The sequence below is a fragment of the Schistocerca cancellata genome, chromosome 1 (assembly GCF_023864275.1).
Source record: "Schistocerca cancellata isolate TAMUIC-IGC-003103 chromosome 1, iqSchCanc2.1, whole genome shotgun sequence".
Lineage (NCBI taxonomy): Eukaryota > Metazoa > Arthropoda > Insecta > Orthoptera > Acrididae > Schistocerca > Schistocerca cancellata.
Window position 1 is genome coordinate 593,933,833 of NC_064626.1, and position 23,487 is coordinate 593,957,319.

At 43.3% G+C, this 23,487-nt stretch overlaps 1 protein-coding gene across 3 annotated transcripts in view; it reads left to right on the plus strand.

Moving 5' to 3' along the window:
- The window catches only part of LOC126182079 (dipeptidyl peptidase 9), a 191,777-nt gene that overhangs the window by 68,917 nt on the left and 99,373 nt on the right, over positions 1–23,487 (plus strand). For all 3 annotated transcript variants that reach the window (XM_049924822.1, XM_049924823.1, XM_049924824.1), the window contains one exon: positions 7,184–7,360. In XM_049924822.1, the coding sequence (XP_049780779.1) occupies positions 7,184–7,360 (177 nt within the window). The remainder of the gene's footprint in view (positions 1–7,183; positions 7,361–23,487) is intronic.

A 23,487-nucleotide genomic window follows, 5' to 3' on the forward strand; every position in this document is an offset into this window, starting at 1 on the left:
CAGTTGGTTTCTCCCACCATCTTTACATCTTGGACCTGTTGCTCTTCTGTTCTACATCTACATCTACACCCATACTCATACTCCGCAAGCCACCTGACGGTGTGTGGCAGAGGGTACCTTGAGTACCTCTATCGGTTCTCTCTTCTATTCCAGTCTCGTATTGTTCATGGAAAGAAGGATTGTCGGTATGCTTCTGTGTGGGCTCTAATCTCTCTGATTTTATCCTAATGGTCTCTTCGTGAGATATATGTAGGAGGGAGCAATATACTGCTTGACTCTTCGGTGAAGGTGTGTTCTCGAAACTTCAACAAAAGCCCGTACCGAGCTACTGAGCGTCTCTCCTGCAGTCTTCCACTGGAGTTAATCTATCATCTCCGTAACGCTTTGGCGATTACTAAATGATCCTGTAACGAAGCGCGCTGCTCTCCGTTGGATCTTCTCTATCTCTTCTATCAACCCTATCTGGTACGGATCCCACACTGCTGAGCAGTATTCAAGCAGTGGGTGAACAAGCGTACTGTTACCTACTTCCTTTGTTTTCAGATTGCATTTCCTTAGGATTCTTCCAATGAATCTAAGTCTGGCATCTGCTTTACCGACGATCAACTTTATATGATCATTCCATTTTAAATCACTCCTAATGTGTACTTCCAGATAATTTATGGAATTAACTGCTTCCAGTTGCTGACCTGCTGTATTGTAGCTAAATGATAAGGGATCTTTCTTTCTGTGTATTCGCAGCACTTTACACTTGTCTACATTGAGATTCAATTGCCATTCCCTGCACCATGCGTCAATTTGCTGCAGATCCTCCTGTATTTCAGTACAGTTTTCCATTGTTACAACCTCTCAATATACCACAGCATCATCCGCAAAAAGCCTCAGTGAACTTCCGATGTCATCCACAAGGTCATTTATGTATATTGTGAATAGCAACGGTCCTACGACCTCACCTGCGGCACACCTGAAATCACTCTTACTTCGGTAGACTTCTCTCCATTTAGAATGACATGCTGCGTTCTGTTATCTAGGAACTCTTCAATCCAATCACACAATTGGTCTGATAGTCCATATGCTCTTACTTTGTTGATTAAACCACTGTGGAGAACTGTATCAAACGCCTTGCAGAAGTCAAAAAACACGACATCTACCTGTGAACCCGTGTCTATGGCCCTCTGAGTCTCGCGTGGACAAACAGCACGAGCTGGGTTTCACATGACCATCTTTTTCTAAACCCATGCTGATTCCTACAGAGTAGATTTCTAGTCTCCAGAAAAGTCATTATACTCGAACATAATATGTGTTCCAAAATTCTACAACTGATTGACGTTAGAGATATAGGTCTATAGTTCTGCACATCTGTTCGACTTCCCTTCTTGAAAACGGGCATGACCTGTGCCCTTTTCCAATCCTTCGGAAAGCTACGCTCTTCTAGATACCTATGGTACACCGCTGCAAGAAGGGGGGCAAGTTCCTTCACGTACTGTGTGTAAAATCGAACTGGTATCCCATCAGGTCCAGCGGGCTTTCCTCTTTTGAGCAATTTTAATTGTTTTCTATCCCTCTGTCGTCTATTTCGATATCTACCGTTTTGTCATCTGTGCGACAATCTAGAGAAGGAACTACAGTGCAGTCTTCCTCTGTGAAACAGCTTTGGAAAAAGACATTTAGTATTTCGGCCTTTAGTCTGTCATCCTGTTTCAGTACCATTTTGGTCACAGAGTGTCTGGACATTTTGTTTTGATCCAACTACCGCTCTGACATGAGACCAAAATTTCTTAGGATTTTCTGCCAAGTCAGTACATAGAACTTTACTTTCAAATTCATTGAACGCCTCTCGCATAGCCCTCCTCACACTACATTTCGCTTCACATAATTTTTGTTTGTCTGCAAGGCTTTGTCTATGTTTATGTTTGCTGTGAAGTTCTCTTTGCTTCCGCAGCATTTTTCTAACTCGGTTGTTGTACCACGGTGGCTCTTTTCCATCTCTTACGATCTTTCTTGGCACATACTCATCTAACGCATATTGTACGATGGTTTTGAACTTTGTCCACTGATCCTCAACGCTATCTGTACTTGAGACAAAACTTTTGTGTTGAGCCGTCAGGTACTCTGAAATCTGCTTTTTGTCACTTTTGCTAAATAGAAAAATCTTCCTACCTTTTTTAATATTTCTATTTACGGCTGAAATCATCGATGCAGTAACCGCTTTATGATCGCTGATTCCCTGTTCTGCATTAACTGTTTCAAATAGTTCGGGTCTGTTTGTCACCAGAAGGTCTAATATGTTATCGCCATGAGTCGGTTCTCTGTTTAACTGCTCAAGGTAGTTTCCAGATAAAGCACTGAAAAAAGTTTCACTGGATTCTTTGTCCCTGCCACCCGTTATGAACGTTTGAGTCTCCCAGTCTATATCCGGCAAATTAAAATCTCCACCCAGAACTATAACATGGTGGGGAAATCTACTCGAAATATTTTCCAAATTATCCTTCAGGTGCTCAGCCACAACAGCTGTTGAGCCAGGGGGCCTATAGATACATCCAGTTACCATGTCTGAGCCTGTTTTAACCGTGACCTTCACCCAAATTATTTCACATTTTGGATCTCCGTCAATTTCCTTTGATACTATTGCACTTCTTATTGCTATAAACACGCCTCCCCCTTCACTATCCAGCCTGTCCCTGCGGTATAAATTCCAATCTGAGTTTAGGATTTCATTACTGTTTACGTTTGGTTTGAGTCAACTTTCTGTCCCTAGTACTATGTGGGCATTGTGACCGTTTATCAATGTGAGCAGTTCTGGGACCTTTCTATAGACGCTCCTGCAGTTTACTATTAGCACATTAATATTGTTATTCCTTGTTGCATTTTGCATACTCCTACCTTGCTGCATCTCAGGAGGCGTCTTGTCGGGCCTAGGGAGGGGATTCTCTAACCTAAAAAACCCACATGTGCACTCCACACGTACTCCGCTACCCTTGTAGCCGCTTCCTGCGTGTAGTGCATGCCTGACGTATTCTGGGGGGCCCTACATTTCTCCACCCAATAGTGGAGGTCGAGAAATTTGCACCCCAGATCTTCGCAGAATCGTCTGAGCCTCTGGTTTAAGCCTTCCACTCGGCTCCAAACCAGAGGACCGCGATCAGTTCTGGGAACAATACTACAAATAGCTCAGATTCCACCCCGCGAGCGAGGCTTTCCGCCTTCACCAACTTTTCCAACTGCCTGTACGAACTGAGGATGACCTCTGAACCCAGATGGCAGGAGTCATTGGTGCCGACATGAGCAAAAATTTGGTCGGGTGCACCCAGTGCTCTCTATCGCCACTGCCAGGGCCTCCTCCATATCTCGGATGAGACCCCCCGGCAAGCAGACAGAGTGAACTCTGGCCTTCTTCCCCGACCTTTCCGCTATTTCCCTAAGGGGCTCCTTCACCCGCCTAACGTTGGAGCTCCCAGTAACTAATAAACCCCTCCCCCTGTGAGCCTGCTCGGACCTTGCTGAAGGAGCGGCCACATGTCCACTCACAGGCAGAGCGGGCAATGCCACACGGCCAGCCTCCACATTGACCCTCCGCCTCGTGCGCCGTGAATGCCGCTGAACCCGCAGGTGGGTGGGGAGAGGGTGGCCCAACCGCGCACGGTACCTGCGAAGATGTCTCGACAGCAGGGACAGTGGGTGAAGCATGTAACACCTGGGGTGTACCATGTGACGCACCAGACTCCCCACTGCCGCTACACTCCAAGGCAGCAGCCTGTAGAGGGCTGACCGCGGCCATTAACACGTTCAGCTGTTCGCGAATAGTGGCCAGCTCCTCCTGTGTCCATACACAGCAGTCACACATCCTATCCATCCTAAGAAATCAATTTACTGTACAGAGTTAATCAACTTTTAACTAGACTGCTAATTCACTAAAGGCGGCTGATAGTTGACTAAACTGTGGTTACTAGACACTTCTTGTAGAAAACAATGAAAATAGCACTACCTGTCTCTGGACTGCATTGAAAACAAACACTAGCACTACTGGCACTATGGTTGACTAAAGGGACTCTCTCTGACTGTATTCAAAACAAACACAAAATCTGTGGAACACTATTGCTAGCACTCGACAATTAAAGCTTCCTAAAAGCAAAAACACACGGAAGAAGAAGTGACAATTAAGAAAAATATAGTTAATACTTAAATTAACGTAGCCCGCTGCACAGCAGAAGTGACGCAGACGGCAGTTACGACGACACTGACACTGAAACTATGAAATTCCTGGGGCTCATGCTCAGTAGTATACTCTTTTGGTCCTCCCACATATTTTACCTGGCAGCCAGCTCTATGCGGTCCCTCAGTGTCCTACATGCCCTCAATAGTACTTCCTGGGGTGCAGATTGAACAACCCTTCTCCGCTTGTACCGGTCCCTTGTCTGTTGAAAACTAGACTATGGGTGCTTTGTTTGTGTGTGTGCATGTCCATCCCTCTTACGCCGTCTCAACACTATACACCATTGTGGCATCTGTTTGGCCACTGGCGCCCACTACACGAGCCTAGTTGAGAATCTGTATGCTGAAGGTGCTGAACTACCACTGTGTTACTGCTGTCACTTTCTCCTCAGTAGGTACGCATACCGTTTGTATGCCATGCATGGTCCCCCATCCTATGCCACCTCCATCGATGATTCCCTTGATCGCCAGTAGGGTGTGTCCCTCTTCTCTGTTATCTCCTTGAGTTGCTTTCGGCACGTCCCCCAGTGGCTTAACTTCACACTACCTGCAAATTTCCCAGTGGGTGTGAACCCTCCACCACCTTGGCTCCGTGAAGCCGCCCGTTTACCTTGGCCTTCATTCGCTTCCTAAGGACAATCTCTCTCTGTCACCTTCAGTTTCATGAACTTTGCATGGAACATAGTGATAGTACCTTTGTTCCAGTGATGGCTCTCTTATTGTCTGCGGTGTCGGGTGTGCCTTCGTCATTGGCACCAACGTCTTTCGGTATCGTCTCCGGCAGCTGAGCTCTTCACCCTGTAGCAGAGCACAGAGTACATCCGGTGACACAGACTTTTCGATTGTATCCTCTGCTCAGACTCTCTCAGCACCCTTCAAAGTCTATGTACGTTTTACACTGCCCATCCCAAAGTGCAATGGGCCCAGGAAAACTCAGTTGCTCACTCTTGGTGGAGCAACTGTGATGTTGGTGTGCCATGTTGCACTGTCAGGAAATGAGGCTGTTGACACTGCTGCCAAGGCTGCAGTCCTTGTACCTCAAGCCACTAGCTCCTACATTCCCTCCAATGATCTCGGTGTTGCCATCTGTCAGGAGGTGGTGTCCCTTTGGCATCACCATTGGTCCTCCCTTCATGGGCCTAAGCTCCAGGTTCTAAAGCCTCTTCCAGTGGCTTTGATGACCACCTCTCAGCCCTTCCACTGGGAAGCGGTCATTTTAACTAGGTTGCGTACTGGGCACTGCTTTTTTAGCCATTGTCATTTGTTAAGTGGTGCTCCCCCACCACTTTGTTCACATTGCACCCAACTTTTAATGCCTGCCACTTCCTGACGGAATGCCCATTTTTTTTACCGTTTGGGTTTGTTGTCTGAGTGATTGGCCGTTTTAGTAAATGACTCGGGCTGTCTGCCGCATTTTACTTTTTATCCGTCAAAACAATATGGTGAAGGTCATTTAATTTTTAGTTTTGGACCTCCATTTCTATGTGGCATCTTCTGCAACTCTTTCTCCATGCCTCTGTTTTTAGTTGTCTTCTCTTATGCCAATTGGGATTTATGTATAGTCGTTTTTTAACTCCTCTTTGTCTTTGTGCTCTATAGTTTTGACTTGGGCATGTATGACACCAGTTGTTTTCGTACCCTAAAACAAAGCAAAACAAAGCAATTTCAGAGCATGACGAGAGGTAGTCAAAACCCTGGCAGAGAATGTAATTCATTTGCTCCAGTCCTGGTTGATACTGAGTTATGAAGAGAATGCTCCTCTGTGGCCGGATGGTGGGACTTTGTAAGGTGGTGGGAGACTGGAAACCTAAGGCATGGGAGATTTGTTTTTATACAAGGTTGGTACAATAATTACAGTTTGAGAAGGCTTTAGTGAGACCCTTGGTATATTTCGAGAGGAAATACTCATCGCTCCAGATGTGACAACTGCGGGTGGCTAGGCTGTATAGAAGGAACTTCTTGGTATAGAATGGATGGCAACTGTCAAAGTGGAGGTATTACTGGTGTTGAGTGTTTTGATATGGATGGAGGTACTGATGTAGCCATCTTTGAGGTGGAGGTCAACATCTAGGAAGGTGGCTTGTTGGGTTGAATAGGACCAGGTGAATTTTTGTTGTGCCCATCTGCGACTCAGCATCTCCGCTGTATGGCGAGTAGCAACTTTCCTTTTCACAATATTGTTACTTTTCATCCTGGATTTTCCATTGTTTGATGCATTATTAGAGTATTTGAGAATGCATTTATTGGTGACATACTGTCAGAAATAATTAAATTGTACTATGTTAAAAGACAATTACATTTAACATTGCTAAAATAGAGTATGGCTTGAGAGGACTGTAATATCTTACAAAAAAATTATGTATGACATAACTTACCATGCTGAGACAGGTGTGAGTTCTCCAATGCCACAATCATGGCTCGGACCTCAGCTGTCTCTCCTACCATTCATCTTTTCATTCATCTCTCTCTTTTCCTCTCGTCCCTTTTCTTCCTCTTACACACTGCTCTACAGAATACTCATGCCATTAGATATGTGTGTGGGGGGGGGGGGGGGGCGGGAGGGGGGGGGGCTCTGGTAAAGAAAATTTGTCAGATTGCATAGCTGTAAGGTCAATCTTATTTACATCCCTGTTTCCCACTCAACCTCTCAACTATATGGTGAGTAATTACCTTTACACCTTCAGTTGAAGCATTATGTAATAAAGTTTGAAAATGAATTGTCGAGGCATGTTAGAAGTAGTTGTGTTTGCCAAAATGAGTATATGGTTCTTGCGATAGCTTGTACCAAGATGATAATTACATAGTGAGAGTCTTTTGGGCTCAGACCTTATTTTGAAATTGTTATTGTTTTGAATATAAGTGATTAAGTTGTTAAATAAGATGGTAACAAATTGTACCTTGCCTATCATCTAATAACCCTTATTGTTCCAATACTCGTGCCTCTTAAATATATTTTCTCTTTTGGCTACAGGTTCCCTCGTGCTGGCACAGCGAATTCCAAGTCAAACCTCAAAATGGTTCAATTTAAGGTCAATGAGAATCACCAAATCTATGATGTGAATGTCCTTGAGTTGCAGTACCCCTTGTGTGTTTTGTTTCCCTGGATGGAGTACTTAGTTCGTGTAGGCTGGACACCAAGTGGTGATTAGTAAGTATAACAAATTTTGAATATGAAATGCTAAGATAGAAATTTGTTATTAGTTGAGATACATTCCCCGAAGGAAATGATACTAATAGAATATACATTTTTGGTATTACCATATCATGTTGGGTGTATGTTTAAAGCAATGTGTAACAAAAGAATGTAAACAATAGAATCCAAAAGGAAATCTGTGAATAATGTAAGGAGCTGAAAGGACCAAAAACATTAGCAACTTATATGTTATATTTTGCACCTCATGCCTTCCTTGATAAAGGATTTTTAGCTACTTGGGCTTCCTTCCAGTATCTGGTAAATTTGTGTGCATATATGCGCTGGTTAGCCTGGCTCAAGTAGCACCAAATTTATTAGTAGACACTCTAGAAGTATTTTTTTTCTTTATTTTTAATTTCATTTATCATATAGGTACATCAGATACAAAATTAGTTCTCCCAGGAAATATCCCCTTAATACTGTAATTCGATGGATAAACCCCCCAGGGGGCTCACGGTTCTTTCGCGAGTTTGTGCGTGGCGCACACTGGGCCCTGAGCTATTGCGACCCATTCTTCATTCCCTGGTTGCATTTCCTTCACTCTGCCCGCTCCCTCCATATCCTCACTCCTTCCCCGTTGACCCTTCCTTCCCCTCTCTTGGTGTTCTGATTTATGTCAACCTGGCTGTCCACCTGGTCTCCTGTATTGGTTGCAGTTGTCCTCCTTGTGCCTGTTCTTTCACCCTTTTGGTGTTTAGGTCCCCACTTTAGGTTGGACCTCCACTTCAAAATTTCCTCTTTTTAGTGTGAGCACTAGGGGGAACTACTCCCTCCCTAGCATCTATGGTGCAGATTCCTCTCCCCTCTCCCTTCCCCGCTGTAGCCCCCTTTGACCCTGCCAAGTCACCAGCATGAGTAGCCAGTCCGTGTGGTGGGGCTGTTACGTACCAATGTTGCTGAGCCCCCTGACAACAAAGGAATCACACTACTGATATGTGAGCTGTTCCCTCCTCATGTATGCCAGGAAGTGGTTGCTTATCTTCTTAGAACATCGGAATTCCCAGCAACGGCCGCCGTGCCAGATGGCCCTTGCTGTGGCTGGGTGGAACCCATGGAGAGAGCCCCTGGTTGGACTGGGTGGTATCAGGGCAGATGCTTGGTGCATGAAGCGTATCAAGCTGCAAAAATCTGGCCGTCTCTTCGAATGGTGAAGGATCCTTAATTGCTGCTTCCTATGACTTGGTAACCTCCCCTTCTCTGGCTACACCATGGAGGAGGGCCAGGCTCGCTGTCTTGGGCTGAAACCCTTTCCCCATTACCTTGTTTGTACTACAATGGATGGGGACACATTCACCACCACAGAGCCATTGTTTTTCATGGAAAATATTGAGGAAAGTTTGGTGAAGTGGAGTCTCTTAGTAAGATACAGTTGGGCTCACTGTTAATCAAAGCTTATTCTGCCACCCAATCCGCAGCTATTTGTGCCTGTGATCGTCTTGGCAATGTCCTGGTGTCTATCACTCCCCACCAATCTTTGAATATGGTCCAGGGAGTAATTTTTCATAGGGACCTCATCCTGCAAACTGATGAGGGACTCCTGTCTAATCTGGAACGGTGTGGCGTTCATTTTGTTTTACATGTGCAGAAGGGTCGCAAAGACAACCACACTGATACTGGCTCCTTCATTCTGGGTTTCGAGGGGGATACCCTCCCAGAAAAGGTGAATGTTATGTGCTACAGATGTGATGTGAAGCCGTGCATCCCTCCACCTATGCGGTGCTTGCGTTTTGGTCATATGTCTTCCTGCTGTACAGCGGACCCTTTGTGTGGTGACTGTGGCCACCCACTCCATGAGGGAAGCCCCTGTGTTCCTCCACCTGTGTGCATCAGTTGTGCTGACCGCCATTCCCCTCGCTCGCCGGAGTGTCTGGATTACAAGAGAGAAAAGAAGATCCAAGAATACAAGTCCCTGGATCACATGGTATATGCTAAGGCACGCCAAACGTATGAGAGACTCAATCCAGTGTCACTATCTTCAACTTTTGCCTCTGTTACTTCCTTTCCACCTCCTCCTTCTCCTCCTTTGTCTTTACCCCAGCACCATACCCCTCCCCCTCCCCCTCCCATGACCTTCTGTCAGGAAGCCTCTCCCCCTCCATGGCCAAAGAAGTGGCCCCCTTCTTCGGTATCTGCCAGTGATAGGGCTCCCTCCCAGGACCCCTCTCCCCAGCATCTCTCCGGCCAGAAGACTGTTACCAACACTTGGCCATGAGGTGCACCATCTGTGGGCCCCAAGGTCACCCGCTCTCTTTCGGTTCCCGATGTTCCAGGAGCCTGTACTCCCTCTGTGCCCTGCCCTCCTCCACATCAGAAAGAGAAGAAGAAGAAACATAAATACCAAGACAAAGCACCCCGGTGCCCCTGGAGGTGCTATCTGCCCCCTCGCAACCTGAGTCTGACATTTTATTTATGGATGTCACCCCACTCTTGTTGATGACAACTACTGACCAAGTGACCTGACCTCCTTCTCGGCTTCTTAATGTCTATCTTGGACTCATGCCACACAATCATCCAGTGGAATTGCAACAGATAGTATCGTCACTTACTGTAGATGCAACATCCTGTGTCCTTTTATTCTGCATCCTACCTTGTTCTTCAAGAAAACATTTCCTTGATGACCATTCTCCAACTTTTCGTGGTTACCGTATTTACTCAAGTCTAAGCCGCACTCGAATCTAAGCCGCACCTGAAAAATGAGACTCGAAATCAAGGAAAAAAAATTTCCCGAATCTAAGCCGCACCTGAAATTTGAGACTCGAAATTCAAGGGGAGAGAAAAGTTTTAGGCAGCATCTGCAAATCGAAACAAAGTTGGTCCACTGTGATACGAGACAATTTAGGTCGAATGAATGACGATACAGCTACAGTAGTTTGGTTCGAGTCGTAAGCTTAGCAGCTAAGCTTTACCAGGTAACCATTGCTGTGCGTCAGGCGCTCCGTCCGTATTTATACGGGTACCCTTCCTTTTTCACGTGCTTCGTCTGGTTTGAATTGATTGCTTATTTTTCTTTGATCTGATAAGCGCAGTTTTCTTTGTTACAGGTGTTTACGTCACTCTACGCTGAAAATGCATTACTGTACTGTGTCATGCATTGTTTGTCGTACTCTGATACTGCGTATTTACGGCCTGTCGCCGATTGCGGCATGGCTTGCTTTTGAGCGCGCTACCGCCACTTACAAATAAAAAAAAAAAAAGAGAGAGAGAGAGAGAGAGAGAGAGAGAGAGAGAGAGAGAGAGAGAGAGAGAGGAATAGTCTCATTAGCGAAACAATGGCAAGAGACTGCTACTTGTTGTTACTTACACTGCTGCTTTCTTTGATAATGATCAACAAGAACCAAATAATAGACTGTGTATGATAGAAGATGTTTTGAACGAGAGTTTAGCGAAAATTTTTCTCCGTTTGAAAATCTTTGCAGGCGCCTATTTAGTACATTACATTCTGCACAGAAATTAGTCATCTTAGATTTAAAAATCTAGTCAATTGCCTCGCTTCATTTCTGACTGTATCTCTGTTTAGCATAAGAATAATACGAATATAAACATGACATGATATGTATATTCTTCCGCGTTTGCTGTTGTCTCACACTATTTTCGTAGTTTATTAGGCTGACAGGATTTAAATGAGATAGCAGCAAACACGAAACAATACATGGCAAAATGTTTATATTCGTATCATTCTTATGGTGACGAGAATACTACATGTGATTCACAATTTATAAAAGTTCCTATTAGCAACCATCTCTTCTCACAGATAGGAAAAAATTCAGAACGTAGAGTTGGCCATATTGACAAACATCCTAAACATTCTTGCCAGTCGGGTTTTCGTAGTACATTGAAATGCTGCTGCGTTCGAAAATGAACAATACGGAATTTGTATTTACTTCATTGGATAATGTATGAAAATGCAGTGGTCGAAACTCGGCGCGGAGAAAAAAAGCTTGTCTTCCACCTTTTTGTTTTTAAATTTATTTACTGACGCAGAGGTTCTGGCGCCAGTATTTATCTTTGTGACTACAAAGCATGCCTGTGTAGCGCTACATATATTCGACGGCAGAACTAAGTTGTGGCGGCACCCACCGACATTTTTAAGAACTTCCGCTTGCTTTGCACTCGATTCTAAGCCGCAGGCGGTTTTTTGGATTACAAAAACCGGAAAAAAAGTGCGGCTTAGATTCGAGTAAATACGGTATCGCGCATTCTGTTGGAACTTTGTTGGCCCCGGGGCAGCTTCTGGTGGGATGTGCACTTTGGTTTGCTCCGATGTCATTAGTGACTGGATCCCCCTACATACCACCTTGGAAGCTACAGCAATTTGAGTGCAAATGACTCAGGAAATCACCATTTGCAATGTGTACTTCCCTCCAGGCATGCCACATGTTTATGTTGCATTGTCTACCTTAATCCAGTAACTCCATTCCCTGTTTCTCCTCCTTGGGGATTTCAGTGCCCACCAGCCACTGTGGGGGAGTGTCACTTCAACGGGTAGGGGTATCCTAATTGACTAACTTATCATGGACCTCCGTTTGTGTCTCCTCACTGATGGCTCCCCTGCCCACTTCAGTGCCGTTCATGGTACCTTCTCTGTTATCGATCTCATGATCTCCTTCCCTGCAATCGTGGCTTCCCTACATTGGTCATCCCGTGATGCCCTATGTGACAGTGACCACTTTCCGGTGATTGTATCGTTCCCCTGTTGCAGCCGGCCAGCCAGCCAGCCAGCCAGCCAGGCCCCCACATTGGGCATTCCGCAGGGCCAATTGGCTTTTAATATGTCTGCTCCCCACTTTGACACCTCCTTCTCAAATTCCATTGATGTCTTCGTGCAAGGCATCTCTGCCGCTCTTCTGCACACTGCTGGCACTGGTTTCCCCCTATCTACAGGTCCACAGGTCAGCTGGTACCGTGGTGGACCAAGGATATCGCAGTCGCTGTCAAAGACTGCTGACAGGTGCTGCAGCAAATTACACGACACCTTTCACAGACCGACCTCCTCACCTTTAAGCGTCTTCATGCTAAGTCTTGTTATGTTATTAAGTGTAGTAAAAAGGAATGCTGGGAGCACTATGTTTCCTCCGTGGGGATGTATGCCTCTTCATCACAGATTTGGTCAAAGCTCGTTAGCCTTCTGGGCTGCCAGACACAGTCAACTGTCCAGGGTCTGAACCTTCAAGGTGCACTGTGCACTGATCCATTGGTCCTCACAGAACACCTCACAACACACTTTGCGACGGCATTGTCGTCCTCTCCCTACTACCTTTGTCTGGCAGAAACACAATTTGAACAGACCACCCCCTCTGTTTCATCCTGCGCCACGTTGAGTCCTATAATGCACCATTCGCTGAATGGGAATTGGTGCGGCTTCTTAGCTCTTCACAAGACACAACCCCAGGGCCAGATTCCTTCCACAACCAGATAATCCAATACTTGGATGTTCCCCAGAGGCAACAGCTCCTCACAGTCTTCAACCACATTTGCCTCACGGGTGCTTTTCTGTCACAATGGCAAGGCAGTATAGTCATCCTCATCCTTAAGCCCGGGATAAATCCAATGTCTCTTGACAGTTACCGCCCCATTAGCCTTGCGAATGTACTTTGTAAACAGCTCGAAAGGATGGTCAATTTCAGATTATGCTGGGTACTCGAATCTTGGGGCCTTTTGTCCCCCAGATCACAGTAGCTTCCGGGCATGGCGATCTCCAACTGACCATTTACTCTGATTGGAATCAGCCATTCAAAAGGCTTTTACTCACTGCTGGGACCATGTCACAGTCTTGTCTGACCTGCATAAGGTGTATGACATGGCTTGGTGCCTTCACATTTTAGCTACCCTCCATGACTGGGGCTTCCGTGGCCCCCTTCAGATTTTTATCTGCTGGTTTTTATCTTACTGGCTCTTCTGGGTTCGAGTTGGCACTTCACTCAGCTCCCTTCAAATTCAGGAGAATGGTATTTCACAGGGTTTTGTGCTAAGTGTCACTCTCTTCCTCATTGCCATCAATGGGCCTGTGACCTCTATTGGGCCTCTGGTTACCCCGGGGTTGTACATCAACAATTTTTGCATCTGGTGCAGCTCCCACTTGGTAGCGTCTGCTGAGTGCCAGCTCCAAGGCGCCATCCAACAGGTGTCTGTGTGGGCCACCACCCATGGCTTCCAGTTTTCTCCCTTCAAAATGCGGGCTGTGCATTTTTGTCAGTGACCCACAGTACACTCCGATCCAAAACTTTATTTCGGCAACCGACTCCCCGATTTTGTAACACAGTCCTGTTTCTTGGACCTTATTTTTGATAACTAGCTGACATGGCTGACCCACATTTGCCACGTAAAGACTACATTATGCAGAAACTTAATGCTCTCCATCTCCTGGCCCACACATCATGGGGTTCAGACCGTTCCACCCTTCTTCATCTTTATCATGCTCTGGTCTTGTCTGGATCAGATTATGGTAGTCAGATTTATGGCTCAGCAGGTCCTTCCACTTTGAAACTCGTTGACCCTCTCCATTATTGTGGGATGCATCTGGCTATTGGTGCATTTCGCACTAGTCCTGTTAATAGTCTCCTCACACAAGTGGGGATTCCCTCTCTACACATCTTACAGAGCCAACTCCTTGTTTCTTATGCAATCACCATTTGCCAATTCCCTGACCATCCTGGGTACCCTGTGCTCTTCACCAATGAGGGATGTCTCTCTTCTAACATCCACCCATGGGTGGTATTGCCGGCTGGCATATGTCTCACTTCCCTCTGTCAGGATCTCCATCTCCAATCACTGGACTGCACCCAGTGTCTTTCCTCCCATATCCCCCCTTGGATGGTGCCTAGACCACGGATGAGGACTGATCTATTCCAGGATCCTAAGGTCTCTGTTGCTTCTGTGGTTTACCAGTGTCAAGTATATGCCATCCTTGCAGAGTTCCGGGGTGCCACCATGTTTTACACCGATGGTTCTAAGACTATTGATAAGGTGGGATATGCTTTCACATCTCGTACTGGCTTCGAGCACCATTTATTGCCATGATTATGTAGTGTATTCACAGCAGAGCTTATAGCCATTCACAGGGCCCTCCTTTTTGTTTCTCAGGCCTTCCCCCACAGTGTTTTAATTTGTTCAGACTCTATGAGCAGCCTGCAGGCTATCAATTGATGCTACTCTCTTCACCCTTTGGTCTCTGCTATCCACGACCTCCTCTCTGCCCTTGAGTGTGCCACATGGTCAGTCGCCTTTCTCTGGGTCCCAAGTCATATAGGCATCTCAAGGAATGAATTGGCTTACCGTTTGGCCAGAGAAGCAGATACTTAGCCCCTCCCCGATTTTCTTTCATGATTCCAGCTGCAGGTATGTGGATCTATGTCAAATCTCTCCTTGCCCAACAGTGGAATGCCATCTGGAGCACTACTGCTCATAATAATAAACTCTGCACAATCAAGGAGTCTACTGCACTTTGCTCTTCTTTCTGCTCCTCTCGGAAGGAGTCCATTGTTTTATGCCGTTTGTGCATTGGTCACACCTGGGTCACCCATTGTTTCCTCCTGCGTAATGATCCACCCCCACAATGTGGTTGTGGAGCCAGACTGACGATATCTCACATATTGGTGGAATGTCCCCTTCTTTTGGCCCTTTTTGTTAAGCATAGTCCTCCCGATCCCTTAAATTTAATATTAACAGACGATCTATGGATGGTTGAACTGGTTCTCAGTTTCCTCTGTGTAAGTGGTTTTTGTTTAGAGGTATAAGGTTCTTCTTTAGTCTTGAAGCAGGGGCAGGTTGGTTGTGGTTGGGACTTCTTTTACAGTCCTCTTGGTCTGTGACCCCCATGTCAGCCCCCCTTTTTACAGTTTTTAGATTTGATCTCACCTTTTATGCTTTTACTGTGTGTGTTTAATGTTCATTATTTTATAATTTGACTCCCCTGACTGGATCCATCCACTTTTAGCAGACCCCCTTTCTTCTATAACTCACTTTGGAATCGCGAGACTGATGACGTTGCCATTTGGTCCCATACCCCTCTCAATCAGTCTATCATTGGATGGATAAAAAATCTACTCATCAGGTGGTAGCAGCAGAACACACATATAAAAGTTATTAAAGTCTGCAAGCTTTTGGAGCCAGTGGTGCCTTCTTCTGGAAGAAGGGTTGAAAGGGAATGAAGGAAAAGGACTGGTGAGGTTTAGGAAAACAAATAGAGTTTGGAAAAGTCATCCACAGCCCCCGGATCAGTGGAGACCTACCGGAGGTGATGAGAAGGAAAGACTGATTGTTGGCTACTGCACCTGACGAAATTTGAAAATGTGAGAGCTTAACGGTGGAAGGCAGGGCTGTATGCAAGAAAGAGATTGCTGCTAGAATATCATGCATGAGTTAACAAGAGAGAGAGAGAGAGAGAGAGAGAGAGAGAGAGAGAGAGAGAGAAGCAAAGTGAACTGTACGTGACAAGGATGGAGGGGGACGGGGGGTGGCAAAAAATAGGCAGGTCAGAAAACGAAAGCCACAGCAAACTAAAAGGCAGTGAAGAAAAATAGTTACTGTGAAGAAAAACTGAGACCAAAGAAATTAACATAAATTAAGGCTAGGTGGTGGCGGCGAGAATCAAGGCCATGTTTTAGCACCAGATCCCAGTGGCAGAGTTCTGAGAAACTGGTGTTGGGAGGAAGAATCCAGACAGCACATGTGGTGAAACAGGCACCGAAGTCATGACTGGCATGTCATAGAGCATGCTCTGCAACAGGATAATGTATGTTGCTAGCATACACCCTCTGCCTATGTCCATTTATCCTAATTAATAACTTGGTGATAGTCAAGCCGATGTAAAAGGCCGAACAGTGTTTACATAACGGTTGGTATACGACGTGTAGTTTCACAGGTGGCACACCCTTTGATAGTATATGTTTTGCCAGTTACAGGACTGGCATAAGTGGTGTTAGGAGTGTATATAGCACAAGTTATACTGTGGGGACGGTCACAGGGATAGGAGCCAAAGTGTAGGGAAATAGAGCATAGGATCTTGCTGGTATTGAGAGGGTGACAAAAAGCTATTCTAGGTGTGATAGGCAAAATTTCAGACCAAATGGACCTAATATCATACACTGAAATGAGGAAGTCATAGCCTTGTGGAACTAGCTGACTAATCCATTTAAGGCCAGTATAATACTGAGTGATGAGATGTTGTACTTCTACCTTTATGCGTAATCTAGGATGGAGTTTAACAATATAATGAAAGGAATAATTGCTGCTCACCATATAGCGGAAATGCTGAGTCGCAGAAAGGTGCAACAAAAAGAATGTCAGAAAGTTAGCTTTTGGCCAACAAGGCCTTTGTCAAAAGTAGACAACACACACACACACACACACACACACACACACACACACACACACACACACACACGACCACAGTCTCTGGCAGCTAGAGCCAGTCTGACCTTATATGTACTGTATCGTAGCGAGATGCTACACTAACCTATCAATAAGACTACAGTCCTGCCTTTATGATTAGCAATGCCTTGTCCCCAGTACAAATATAAAGTTAAATTTTAATCCAGGATTATTTATTATTTTTATGTCCTCATAGCTGCAAGCAATTAATGCATCTGCTACAGCAATACAGAACAACACAGTACATGTATAAAACACCGAACTACTATGAGTGCAAGTAATTGTTACGGTCAGTAAAATGAAGGCATTAATAAATATGAATTAAGTAAACCTTGTGCCTCTGGCACATGTTAAATGAGTTTTAATCATGAACTCTAATTTTGTTACCTAGGATGTTGCTATGATAATTATCATATCAACAAATCGTTTCAGAATTACTATCATGCAATATTATGGAAACTATGACAATATCAAATAGGACAACTGAAGTTTCCAATACATCAAAATATTTCTTGACTTCTCCGAGTGAGATAACTTCGACTACTGCTGGTCTTTTATCACAGATAAATGCTATCGATTGATGAGATACTCTACAACTTAGCATGTCAGATTATTTCATTAACCTCAGCACCACATTAAACACTTCGTAAATATTAATTGTTGTTGCTGCTAGTATTACTTACGGTTACTACAGTTTAAATAGAATTATCAGTCAATGCAATCACAGTTGCAATTTTACTTCTAACCTACAATAGAGCATCAGCTACCTCTGAGATAAATTTACTCCTACGAACTCTGATCTCTCTTATACTTGTACGTTTATTATGTTTATTTCTTTTGACCTTTGAAATAACTTTTTACTTAGGGAAGTTATTATTTTTCTCATATCGTTCAGTTAAAATTCTTGTTACAACCATTTCTGATATTCAATTAACTTTTTCTGTAATTGATTATAATTAAAAAATGAAAAAGATTTATCTTTGCAATTGTGGCTTTTGAATACGTTGCAAATTATTATAATATCATCTAAACCATAAATAACTTCAGTGGGGATTCTATCATTTCCATTAATTCAATGTTCGTAATACAAATTTTATATTTCTGTCTTTCTTTATTCACTTTTAGTTCAATAAATGCAATACGAGTTTGAAATTTTATCACGAACTAGTGACTCAATACTAACCCCTCACAAAATGGAAATAGAAAAGACAAAAAATTGAAAACAACAGACCTACATGCCACCATCACTTGTATCCTGAGTTAAATTAAATTATTGGGCAAAACTCAGTCTCTTCAGGTACTGGCTCACGTGTTCCTCCTAACAGACCCTATGTGAAATGTGACTCATTGTCCTAACAAGCAATAGAATGTCATCATCTTTTGTGTTTATTGGTTCTGCTAGGGTGCTAAGCTATCTGCAGTCACATATGTGTGGACAACAATAAATGTATTCTCTCAGTGTGTACACTGTGCAAATTCTGATTCCTGGCTACCATCAGTCACCAGTTGAGACTCTTCCTCAATGGTGCATACACCATATATATTACACCACTAACCCAGTAGTGCATATTAAAACCTCAACAATAACAAGTCCAAAACACTCAATTACCTTAGTGTGTCCAATACCAACCAAAAAATTATCACGAACACTCAATTACCTGGAAGTGTGCGTACCTCAAAAACCACCAAATAAAGCCACAATGACTAGTAGTGTCTATTGCATGCCAGGATAACCACAGTTCGCAACTAATAGTCCAGTTCTGTGACTGGCTAAAACTCCCTTAAACATCTAACTTTTCAAAAAAGTTCATGTGTCAACTTTCGCTCAGCATGATAGCCCATCACTTCTTGCTTCTGTGACACTAACAATTAATATTCATGCCTTCACTGTGAAAACTATCACATCTAGTATATGCAATGTTATACCCAAACTTCTCAAAATCTTATGATTATAAAATCTAAAACTGACTACTCTCAACGTACCCCCTTCCTCTTATACATAGGAAAATCTATTGTAAGCAGATACACTGCAAAACTCATATTCTAAAACTGATCTCACTGACTAAGTGATAAAAATTCCCAACAACGTCTAAACCAGTCTCTCAAATCACACCACCTCATTGACGATATTTTCAGCAAATAAACTGTTCTCGATCTCAGCTAGATCATCAATTGTCTTTCCCAGGTGACTGTTACATGTGGTATCTAAATAGTGACTTTTGTCTACACCATCTCAAACTGAACTGAGTATGTAACTCATATTAACAATAGGAGAACCAATTTTTTGATACTGATATTACTATTCCATTGCTTTTAACAATTAAATGTTCTTGTGGGGCTTTCGCTGCATTGTGTAGTGGCCCGCTATATGGGATGGGATCTCTGGCATAGTCAGCTGTTGGCTTCTGCTGCTGGTGCATGGAGAGTCTTTGCTGCAACTTGCTAATACTTTCAAGCATGGATGTAATGGTTTTCAATCTTTTCAACCTTTAAATCAATATTCTGAAAAGGTAAAGAATCCATGATGGCACTCAAAATCCTTTGCTCTGTCACAAGGTGTTGTTTTTCTGAGAGATCAGTTGTATGAGGATTGGATGGGATGGTCTCTGAAAAATCTGCTTTTGAACTTGGATTCTGGGGGAATTATGTCCAGTCAAGACTAATCTGAGAATGGTGGTGTTTGCTGTAAAGTGTCGGCATCTGAACAAATACATTGGCCTCAAATGCCAAGGTGGTATGCGAGGGAATGTTTAACCTGGAAAGGATGGCAATTGTCAAAATGTAAGTACTGTTGTTTGTTAGTAGGTTTACTGTGGACAGAAGTGTGTAGCTGACTGTCAATGAGGGTGAGATCAACATCAAAGAAAGTGGCATGAGATTCGGAATAGGACAACGTGAAATTTAATTGGGAGAATGTATAGAGATTCCAAGAATTTTAACTGGTCAGCTTCACCATGAGTCTATATGGCAGAGCCATTTTCCTTGATGTTGATCTCATTCTTACCGAAGGTTAGCTACTCGCTTCTGATCACATTAAACCTACTAACAGACAATAGTACTTACATTTTGACAATGGCCATTGTTTCCATGTCAAATGTTCCTTTCCGTACACCCTTGGCATGTGATGCAAATGTATTTGTTCAGAGGAAGAGTCTTTATCGATGTACACAACTATTCTCACCTGCACGTAATTACCCCACCTGCCTAGTTCAGAAGCAGATTTTTCGGAATATCACATCAAATCCAGGTACTGCTGATCCCTCCAATAAATAATGTAGGAGTATCCCTCTCATCATTCAGTATTATCCTGGCCTTAAATCTGTTAATCAGCTGTTTCAACAAGGCTATCACTTTCTAAAATCATGCCATGAAATTAGGTCCATTTTGTCTGAGATTGCTCACCAAATCTAGAATAGCTTTTCATCACCCTCCCAATCTGTGCAATATCCTTGTCAGATTCTATGCTCCTTCTGCACCCATCTCACTACCCTATGGATCCTACCCTTGTGACTGTCCCCACTGCAAGACATGCCCTATGCACCCTCCTATAACCACATATACCAATCCTGTAACTGGCAAAACGTGTACTATCAAAGGGTGTGGCACCTGTGAAACTACACCCGTATACCATCTGTTACATAAACACTGTTCAGCCTTTTACATCAGCTTGACCACCACCAAGTTATCAATTAGTATGAGTGGGCATTGGCAGTGGGCATATAAAGGCAACACACAATATCATGTTGCAGAGCATGTTCTGCAATATGACAGCTGTGACCTCAGTACCTGTTTCTTCCTCTCAACACCAGTTCCTCAGAACTCTGCAGGTGGGAACTGGCACTAAATATGTCCTAGATTCTCACCACCACCTGGCCTTAATTTACGCTAATTTCTTTGGTGTCAGTTTTTCTTCACAGTAACTATTCTTTCTTCACCCCCTTTTAGTTTTCTGCGTCTCATTTTCTGACCTGTCTATTTTTTGCCTCTCCTCTGCCAAACCTATAATGCATAATGCACTTTGCTTTCGTCTCTCTTATTAACTTGTGCATGATATTTTAGCAGTAATCTCTTTCTTACTTATAGCCCTGCCTTACTCCTTTAAGCTCTCATGTTTTCAAATCTTGTCTAGTACAGTCCCCAACAATCAGTCTTTCCTTCTCATCCCCTCTGGTAAGTCTCCACTGACCTGGAGTTCTGGGTGACTTTTCCAAACTCTATCCCTTTTCCTAAACCTCACCAGTTGTTTTCCGTCATCCCTCTTCAGCCAGGAGGAGGAGACACTGGCTCCAAAAGCTTGCAGACTTTAATACCTTTTATATGTGTGTTTTCCTCCTGCTGCTGCATGGTGACTATATTTCTTATCTACTTACTTAAATTATATTTTCACACACTGATTACATTCATTGATTTATTAGCCAACATTAACACTGTGTAACACCACCTCTAGCCTTGATAATGGCCTCAAGTCGGCAGGGAAGAGAGTATGCATATTTCTTCAGGTGCGTCATTTCCAGCTGAACCCACACAGCTATCGCATTCCAGTGTGTTGATTGCGAAGTTTCACCCACTGTTCCAAGTAGTTCCACACATTTTCTACAGGATTAAGATCAGCTGACTTAAAAGGGCCAGTTGAGGTGCAATAGGCCCTGTGAACATGGCTGTTATCATCTGCATATTCATCATGATGTAAAAGAAAGGAAAACACTTTGTTACTGAGAAGTCTGAAATAAATATCATGCTTTACGTCCCAAAAACGGCCCCAAAACATCACAGAACACTCTGACCTGAAATACATCCTCCACACATTGTAGGTTAAACTTCTCATTGGGCCATCAGTGCACTCAGTGCCTTGCATAATTTCAAAAGAGACCAAATAGTGTCTCATAGGACCACAGTATGTGCCCAGCTGTTGCCCAGTTTCTGTGGTGTCTGACTAATTGAAGATGTGCCACTTTGTGCATTTGTAAGTAATGGAATTTTGGAAGATACTCACACTATATGTCCTGTGGATACAGTTGGTTTTGCAAAGGTCCCCAGGAACTGTAGAGATATTCCTGCATTCAACAACTGCAGCACTTCCTGTTGAGTTTGAAGCTGTTAATCCTTGACGAGGAGTTACACTCTTCTTTGCTCCCTGTTGATCAGAAACGTTTTATGACCATTATTATTAAACTCTTTTACTTGGCTGTGAATTTTTAACGATTCCTTGTAGACATGTTGGACAATCTGCATTGCTACATCAAGATATTGGCCACCTTCATCTGTGACGTGGTCATGGGCCACCAAACACAAAAACTCCTTCAGTTGTTCGGTAACATCTCCACATCAACCCATATTATTCTACTGATTACATGCAATTGGCTGGCACATTACCTAGTTTTGCCTGCCATGATTTAAGTGAGCAGTGGAGGGTTACATGTTACATGTTGTTATACACCATCTATAGCAATCAGTGTATTCTTTTAAAGGGGTGACTAATATGTTACATTAGCTTATTTAGCTATTTATTTCTTGATTAACAAATAGAAACATCATGGATTTTTAAAAGTGTGCTCACACTTGCATAAATATTTCACTAAAAGTGAAAGATGTTAATTATGAGTTTCAAAACTGCTACAAACATCATTTATTCAGAAAAGGTGCACTGAAATAATATTTCTTGTTCTCAACATATAGCAGAGATGCTGAGTCACAGATAGGCACAACAAAGAGACTCTCACAATTATAGCTTTCGGCCATTAAGGCCTTCTTCAAAACACACACACACACACACACACACACACACACACACACACACACACACGACTGCAGTCGTGTGTATGAGTCGTAACTGCGTAAGTGCGCGTGTACGCACGCATGTGTCTGTTATTGAAGAAGGCCTTAATAGACAAAAGCTATAATTGTGAGAGTCTTTTTGTTGTGCCTATCTGTGACTCGGCATCTCTGTTATATGGTGAGTATCAACTTTCCTTCTCATAATATTGTTATATTCCATCCTGGATTTTCCATTGTTTAATATTTCTTTTAGTCCAGCAATAAATTTTTTGAAATTACATTGTAATAACTGGGCTTGATATTATGCATATGAAACTGAAGCTTTAAATTCAACCAAAGGAAGAATTATAAGACAGAAGTTACATTTTTTCACTTTGTGACAGAAGGCAGGAAAGCAAGCTGTAGTGTGTGGAAAAAATGAAACTTTTTTGATTGGAGAAGAGATGTGTGCGTCATTGCTTGTTTCCAATAAATACAAGTATTTGTACTTTCAATGTTTCAGACTCTCTTTACACCTGTCTGTAACTTTCCTACATAAATAGTTTGTTGGTTAACATTTTGACTAGTGAAAGATGACATCAATTTGATGTAGAAACTTAGAACACATTCTAAGCTCAAACATAATGAGATATCTTGAAGAGAATGACCTTCTCCATTCCAACCAAAATAGATTGTGAAAATGTTGATGATGATGCAAAACTCGTGTCACACTTCTCTCACGTGATATACTGACAGATTTGGATCAAAACAGGCAGTTAGATGCAATATTTCTTAATTTCTGAAAAGCATTTGACTCAGTACCACACCTACACTTATTGTCAAAAGTGCTGTCATATGGGATATAAAGTGAAATTTGCTACTGGATTGAGGACTTTTTTTTGTAGGAAGGGCGCAACATGTTATCTTGGATGGAGAGTCATTGTCAGATGTAGAAGTAA